The 7,770-nt window shown below is 49.9% G+C and overlaps 1 protein-coding gene across 3 annotated transcripts in view; it reads left to right on the top strand.

The window, feature by feature from the left end:
• The window catches only part of LOC104328251 (galactosylgalactosylxylosylprotein 3-beta-glucuronosyltransferase 1), a 31,560-nt gene extending 24,046 nt beyond the window's left edge, over window positions 1-7,514 (top strand). For all 3 annotated transcript variants that reach the window (XM_075436988.1, XM_075436969.1, XM_075436978.1), the window contains exons 5-6: window positions 228-335; window positions 4,064-7,514. In XM_075436988.1, the coding sequence (XP_075293103.1) occupies window positions 228-314 (87 nt within the window). In that variant the 3' untranslated portion in view covers window positions 315-335; window positions 4,064-7,514. The remainder of the gene's footprint in view (window positions 1-227; window positions 336-4,063) is intronic.
• The last annotated feature ends 256 nt before the right edge of the window (window positions 7,515-7,770 follow it).

A 7,770-nucleotide genomic window follows, 5' to 3' on the forward strand; every position in this document is an offset into this window, starting at 1 on the left:
CAGGAGGATTGCCAGAGGGTTGAGACTGGGGTTTCGGTCCAGAATGATCCCTCCTCCTTGTCACTGTCTCCTGCTCGTGTGAAGTCTCTCCCAGGTTCAACCCCTTTGAATGACAAGCTTCAAACAGCTGCGGTCCCTGAGTTGCTGAGGATCCCACCAGAGGGATGCGCTGCTCTCGGCGTTTCCATGGCATTCAGAGCCTCTGAACTCTTTATGATTCCCTCTAGGTGTTGGTCTGGCACACAAGAACCGAGAGGCCCACTCTGGTTAACGAAGGCAAGCGTGGATTTACGGACCCCAGAGTAGAGGTGTAAGCAGAGAGCCAGCTCCAGGGTGTGAGTACTCTTGTCTTTATGTTTTTTGGCAAGGCAAATAATCTGTACCTATTTCCTTCTTTGTGCTATTGTTTCCCCAAAGACTGCATATACGATTGTCCCAGTAACTCCCTTACCATGCCACCCTTTGCACAAGAAGTAGGTCCTCATCTTTACCCACTTATGAGCTGCATTTTGTACTCATTCAAGCCTCCCTGGCAGTCCACATGGAAGCTTTGCCTGCATGCAGACAGAGAGAAAAGTGGCAGAAGAATCCCACGCTTTCACTCGGTAATAATGACAAGCCAAATTCCGTGCTCCCCTGTTTCTGCCAGCTCCAAATGCTCTTTAGTGTGGGAGTTGTCCTACAGCGTGTGGAAGGAGATCACATGCCTGCAGACAAGCTTTTCCCCAGCAGTCCTGCCACTTCCACAGTGCTCTGTGCATCCACCTTCAGCTTTTAACCTACATGAACAACTGTGGTGTGGGTGCAGCAGGGAAAGGCTGGTGGGACCCTTAGACCACCTCAAAACAGGAACCAGCAAAGCACAACCTACACAGACACTGAGGGAGTTTGAAGGGCTCGGTACCAGAGCTAGGAATACATCTGCTGCTGAGGGGAAAAAGCGAAGGCACTAGGAGTGCCCTTGTGGTCCACAGAGCCAAGTTCAGCAGCAGGGTTCGGGGATTATGGCAACCACCAGGGGTGAGGGCAGGAACGTATTGGAGATCAGTGATATGTTCTTAGAAGTAGAGATTGATGAAGAACAGGCTTCAGAGGAGCTATGACCTTCTCTGCCAGCTGCCACGCCCTCTGATCCCAATGTCTGCCCTTGGCAGATTCCTAGCCCAAAAGTCCCAAAAGAATAAAGGTATCCAATTTGGGAGTATCCAGCTCTTTCTGGAGTGACTCATATCTGTGGCAAGACACAGGATGCTGAATGATTTACTCCTACTTTGGAAGATATTTCAGGGCTGCTTTGAGCCCTGACCCCAATATACACCTCAGCTCAGCTCTACCAGTGGAAATAAAACTAACAGCTTTTATACAGGCAGTCATGAGTATTTCAACTTCTGCACCGATCTGCTTTGTGCATTGCTAGTAGCTGCACACAGCATTTCCACATCATCTCGTCATCTCTGAGTGACAGCTGTACAAAGAGGGCAAAGCAATCCTAGTGCCTGCACATCCAGCAGCAGATGGGAGGGAGACGAGTCAGCTGCTTGAACACAGATGCTCGGATATCCTTGCAAACCTAAAATGATGCCAGACACCTATGCTTAGGCAGCAGCCCCTCTTCTAACCCGTGCTTCTGTGAAATCCACTGGCGGTAACATGCTCATTTTACATGCCCATCCTGTAGTAGGTCTGCAGTAGGCTAAAGCTATGATTGCCCAACTCAGCTCGTAAGGTCTCAGAATCCAGTTAACTGGACTGGAGTTACCACTTACTTTGTAAAGGATGAGCAGGCTTATGAAAACTCGGGCAGGCTAGACTTGCCTTGCCTGCTTGTCAGAGGAGGGGGCCAGCTGCTCGGCTGACAGATGCAGAGTGTGGATGTGGTTTTTTCATAAATGTGCCATTTATGTATCGGCGCTTTCTATCTACCCTCTCTCTGCGGCCAAACACTCAGCCATCCTCCAGAAGAAATGCCACACACCTGCTATGGATTCTCATGGGAATGGCTCCCCATAAGTCATTTGTTGTAGGAAAGGGAAGCGACCAGTCTGAGAGACCAAGACACTGCCACTTATTCACCAGCAGGATTTGCACCCTTATCTAGAGCCATCCTCTCTGGTGCTTTCAAGCCAGAGCGTCAGCTGGGCCAGCTCTGTAGATTCTGAAGGAGCTTTCCACTTGTGTCAGCAGAGAATTTGGCCACAATCACTTCTGCACCACTGTCTGCCATGTGGGACAGCTGCTCCAACCTGCCAAGGGGGCAGGTGGCATCCACTCCAGGAGACACCCGCAAGGTGAATTGCTTGGCTGGGCAGTCAAGCCAAATCATTAGATTCCACCCCCCACCCCCCACCCCCTTAAAGTTTTAAATTGAGATCTCTGCTGATGGCTACAGTGTTTTGGAGGCCCTTACTATCAAGGCTGCTGAGCTTCAGAACCTTGATAGACATGAACTAGATAAGCCAGTGCTGAGAAAAAAAGAGGTTAAATTGCTCCCCTGAGGATGTTCTGTTCTTAGACACAAGAGGGAGAATATTCCTGTCTTTCCCTCCTGGCAATTTGTCCTTGGTGAGGATCAGATCGAGCCAGTCAAGTCCCAGACCTCCCAGAGGCCTCTTTCCCCTTTAATGCCTGCGGATGTGAGCCAGGCAAACATTGCTTGGTGCGGGATTTGCCGCTCTGTTACTCTCTAGGTTAGACCTTAGCGCAAAGACTGCTTGCATGGCTGCTTGGCACATGTGCCTGCTTTGTGGATTGCTACAGACACACTGTAAAGGGGCCTGCTCATCATGTGAACTGCAAAGATCGGGCTTCAACAGGTGCCGCATAAATAGCAGTTCTTTTGTCCCTGCTGGAGTCCACTCTCTTCCTTGCTTGCATTCCCACCACCTTAGCTGTGTCCAGCTGAACCATGGCAGTGTTCGTGAGTCTGGGCAAGAAAACTCTACACACCAAATCAGAGCAGATCTGCAAAGGAGGAGCAGTAAGACACATCAGGGTTTTGCTTTCCGTGAGACAACAAAAGAAAAAGAGGGCTCAACACTGAAAAATGGAAAGTGTTTTTCTTTTCTGCAGTAGAAATTTTGCTTTTCTCTTTTTTTTTTTTTTTTTTGCCTGCCCTGAGAACCACTAGGCAGGATCTAAGATGTGCTGGGACTGAGGATCAGAGGTGAGATTCTCAGCTGCTTCCCTAGCCTCTTCGTGCAAAGTGGAGGAGCAGGAGGGGCAAGAAGGGGGTCTCTGAGCCCATCTTCAGCTGGTGAAAGGCTTTCACTGTGGAGATGTTGTGGAAAATGGCCATAAGCCTGGTCTCTGAGAAACACTGTGGGGACACGCAGAGTAGGAAGGGGAATGTGGGGGATGCAGGAAAACATTGGGATTGTCTGTATTGCAACAAGGGCCACTGAGCAACCAAAAGCTATCATAGCATATGTCCCTGCAGACCATATTGAAACCCCCTAGAAACACAGACTTTGGCTTCTGAGAGCGGGGGATGGGAACTAATTTAGCTTTGTGTTTTTCTTTGTTAAATCCCTGAAGATTATCGCTCTAGACTGGCATTATAAAAACTACCTATTCTTATTGCTAACATCTATTTACAGGCATCTGGGAGAGAATAGTTTGCTTAGGTTAGCATAGGACTCCTGCTGCCTGGTGATATTTGGAAACAGGGAAAGAAGTTCATATGCATTTCAGAGCTTCCAGGCAGACTGAACAGGGATCCTCAGATCTCATCCTCCTGCTCATTCTTTAAAAAATTATCAGAAAGGTTAAAATAATGATTTTATGGGGAGAGAAAAAAAAAAAAATCCTTCTAAAACTTTTCCTAATGCATGAATAAAATATCCCAGCTAGGATTCTGTGCAGATAGAACAAGCAGCTCTTCAGCCATGTCCCCTGCCCAAAGCTGTGCGCACTGCAGTTGAGGAACCTGTTTACTGAGGCCTGCCTCGGGTCTACCTAAGCCAGGGGACAGCCTTGTTGGAAATGCGTCTCCTGCCCTGTTGTATCCAATGTGGTATTGACACTTCTGTCTCCTTCCTACCTCATCCTGTGTTTGGTTTGACAGAGGCAGCGGGCAGCGATCCTCCCCGAAGTTTCTCAGCGACCACAGCAGCTGCGTGCCCTGCCCGTTCTGCCCAGCCCTCTGCTCCGCTGATGGAGGACAACAAACCGCCCAGACATCGCCACGCCAATCAGACCCCACTGCCCAAAAGGTGGTAACAAGCAGGGACAGAGCTGTTGGGGAGCCCTGCGATCCCACAGCTCCTCACTTCAACTTCGTGCCCTGGCTCCCGTTCCCTACCGGGGAGAGGAGTGCTCCCCTTCCCCCGCTGGCTCTGTGTTTTTAACCATTCATTAAAATTTATTAGATGCAATCTCCATTCTCGGCTGTGCTAGCACAGAGGCTGAAATTCAAGGTGGGTGTGGGTGCCTCTGAAGATCCCTGCTGGCATATTGTCACACCTGAGCTTCAGTAGAGCAGCTCAAGCTGCCATGGTTCAAGGACAGGAGTTGTCGCAAAAGCACAAACGTGGACCTGTCGGCCTGAGGCTGGTACGGTCTCAAAACAGCTTAAAAGTAAAGCTAGCTTGAGAGAGGCTCGCCCTCTGAAGGATGCGCTCAGATACCCACACGCATCAGCCTTTCGTGCTGGGGAGCAAGCTCTGCTGAAGCACCTCATTTGGAGTTTGGGAGTTCAGAAGGGATCTGGTGCCCATGCCTCCGCTGGGAACTTGAACTGCCTTCCCTTAAGGTAGTTTTGGAAAATGCTGCCCCAGATCCCCAGGCCCAGAGCCCTCCGGATAAAGTTCCTCTCCCACTCAGGGAGACCCAGCAGGTACTGTACCTCAAAGGCCATGCCTCCACGTCTCTCTGCAGAGACCAGAAAGCAGAGGCAAAGTGGAGTGAACTTGAAAGTGCTGTTCCTAGCCTGGAACCCTGCTGTAGCACTTTCAGGCACTTCAGTAGCCTCGGATCACACGTACGGGCTTGCTTCCTAGTCCTCCAGAGAGGAAGACACCTCCCTGAGGTGGAGGTGGGTGAGAAGTGCTCAGAGAAGAAGAACCCTCCCTTTGCACTCATCTCCTGTGGGAACGTCGGAGAATGTGGAGAGGCATCATCGGGAGACATATCTTGAGCACATGGGTGACAAGTGAAATAGCAAAAATGACAAGGTTTTCTGGCTGAACATTGGAAGGCATGCGTGGCCCTGTGAAGAGAGAGGAGACAGTGTCACGCGGAAGGGCTTCCCGTTCCCTCGGTAAAACAGGAAAGCAGCTGGGTGGAAGGCAGCCCACAAGGGAGGAGGTGGCAAACGAGGACCAAAGGAAGGATGCACTGGATGAAAAGCACAAGTGTTGGTACCATGTGTGTGCGTGGGGAGTGGTGTCGCTGTGACTTTTCCAGGAAGATTCCTTGAATGACCCAGAAACCCTCTGAGCACATCTTGAAAACCGTCTCCACTCAGGCCATGAGAAACAAGGCTTTAGGCATTCAAAACACATTGAGGATTTCACAGCTAGGGGAGAATTACGAGCAATTGAAACACCCACCCCCCCCCCCAGAAATTCTGGGTGGCAGGAGACTTATTTATTTGTTGATTTATTTATACTAGAATTCTTCTCTTCCTATTACTTGTTTAGTTTTATTTTTTAGCTTAGATCACCTGACATCTTCATAAAGAAAGTGTATCCCCCGCCTCGCCCCAGACTCTCGCAGGAGAACAGTAGAGCTTGGTGTTCACTGATGAATGTCATATGTTCTGCGCTCCCTGGGGTTTCTTTACAATGGTGTCTTAAACTGGCAAAATAATCAGAAACTCAGCAAGGAGGGGAGTACAGTGGAGGGAATTACAGTTTCTTTATGCAAGAGACGTGGGTGGCACTAAGTTTCTGGCTCCTGAGCAATCATACCGAGGTAAAAACAAGTGCAAAGGAGTGCCTCCCTCAGCAGATAGTCCCCATGGGATCTCGGGAAGCCTCCATGCAGGGATCACTTTGAAGAGCGTCTGAGAGAGGGAGTTGGTCCATGGGGAACGAGCAGCCATGCATCCTGCTGTGGGAGGGGGGGTAAAGTACAGGACGGGGCAAAGGGGGTGAGATGCCTCCTGTCAGAGAGGGAAGCAGGAGATATCAAAGAATAGGCAGCAAACAGAGAAGTGAAAACTGCTGTTAGTGAGGCTTAGGCCAGGGTCTTCCTGGATGAACACACCCAGCACTACAGAGGCCACCCTGCCAGCGGTCTCAGCATGAAGGAATACTGCATGGTCCAATTGTGTCTTCTCTGGGCCCTGGAAAGGTCCTTACAGAGCAAGGGTCTGGCATGCTGGCACTGGATAGCATGAACAAAGCCCAGCATCCACAAAACACGTTCCCTTCTCCACTTGTCAGAGCTTTGTGTCCTGTTCTCTGCAGGAGGCAACAGGCATTGCACTCCGGTGGGCTTTGCCAGCCCACCCCTGCCACCAGGCAGGTGGGCTTAATGCTTCCACCCAGCGTTAAACCCAGATTAAGTCCCCTTTGTGGTTTCAATGAATGAGGAAGAGCGAGGGAATAAAGGAGCTGATTTATGATCCTCCGTTGTCCCCTCTGAGATGGGCAGGGTTTCTGTCCGTATGAACATGAGGGGCTATGGTGATTCCTTCCCTGGCCTTTAATCTCGCGCAGGTCCTACGCAGGGTTCTGGCACTGCCGGGGGGGGTTGCAGCAAGTGGCTATTCGCATTGCAAAGGATGCCCCCCACACACATGTGCTGAGAGAGTTGTTCTCTCTGCACCCCTCTAAGAAAGCAAAATTATTATTCCTGTTTTTACCCCCTGGGGGCCTGGATTCCGGTGCTATGCGCAACGCTGTCAGTTCAGTGCCGGGCAGAGCCTGCTCTCACGACCAGCCCTATCGCCCCATCTCCATTCTGGCCCCAGCCTGGCCCTGTGGAGGAGAGTTTCTGTGAATCAAGAAATTCTGTCAGTCACTGAATTGTGTAGGACCGAGACCTTGTATGGACAGCATGGATGTACACCGCTGATACTCCAGGCTAGCAGACCTTTGGACCTGTTCAGCACAAATGCTCTTTTCCCGGTAGAGCAGCCGAAGGACAGCCAGAACGGCTGCTGGCCAAGGCGTGTAGCTACGGGTGGGTGAGTAAGAGGCACCACAAGTTAAGATGGCTCTTTGTTAGCGGAGCTGGGTGGGAGAGCCCAGGAGCGGAGCAGCGGTCGGAGCTACAGGCATCAGGGAAGGTGAATGCAGGGGTGCAGTAAGGAGGGAAGCTGCAGATCAAGCCTGAAGTATTTAAAGAAGTGAAGGCCTCCCAGCGCCTGTTTTTTACTAGCATATTAGTATCTGATATTCATGTTCTCTGAGATTCATCCACTTCACCAACCAATGAATATTACTAACATTTCCTGTTGCAGAAAATACTATTGATGAAGGGAAGAGAATGTCAAGAAAGTAATTTTTAATGGTTATTTATTTATATTGAATGGTACTAGAGCGTTATTAAATATGATGTGAATAGTACGATATTGCACCATTGTCTTGTCTTGCAACAAAAGTGCTTGCTTCTTTTCCAGGAAAGCACAGCGGACTCTGTAATCGAGAATGTATCGTTTGTAGTTGTTCTCATTTCAAGGGTGCTCCCTTCAGCCTTCACCTGACCCAAACACCACAAGAGAAATTCAAGCAAAAACATTTCAGGTCTCCGAGGCTGGTGCCTGCATTTTGGAGGTGAAGGAAAGAGACAGGAGACAGGAAGATATAGCCTGAACTCCATGGT

The sequence above is a fragment of the Opisthocomus hoazin genome, chromosome 1 (genome assembly GCF_030867145.1).
Source record: "Opisthocomus hoazin isolate bOpiHoa1 chromosome 1, bOpiHoa1.hap1, whole genome shotgun sequence".
Classification (NCBI taxonomy): Eukaryota; Metazoa; Chordata; class Aves; order Opisthocomiformes; family Opisthocomidae; genus Opisthocomus; species Opisthocomus hoazin.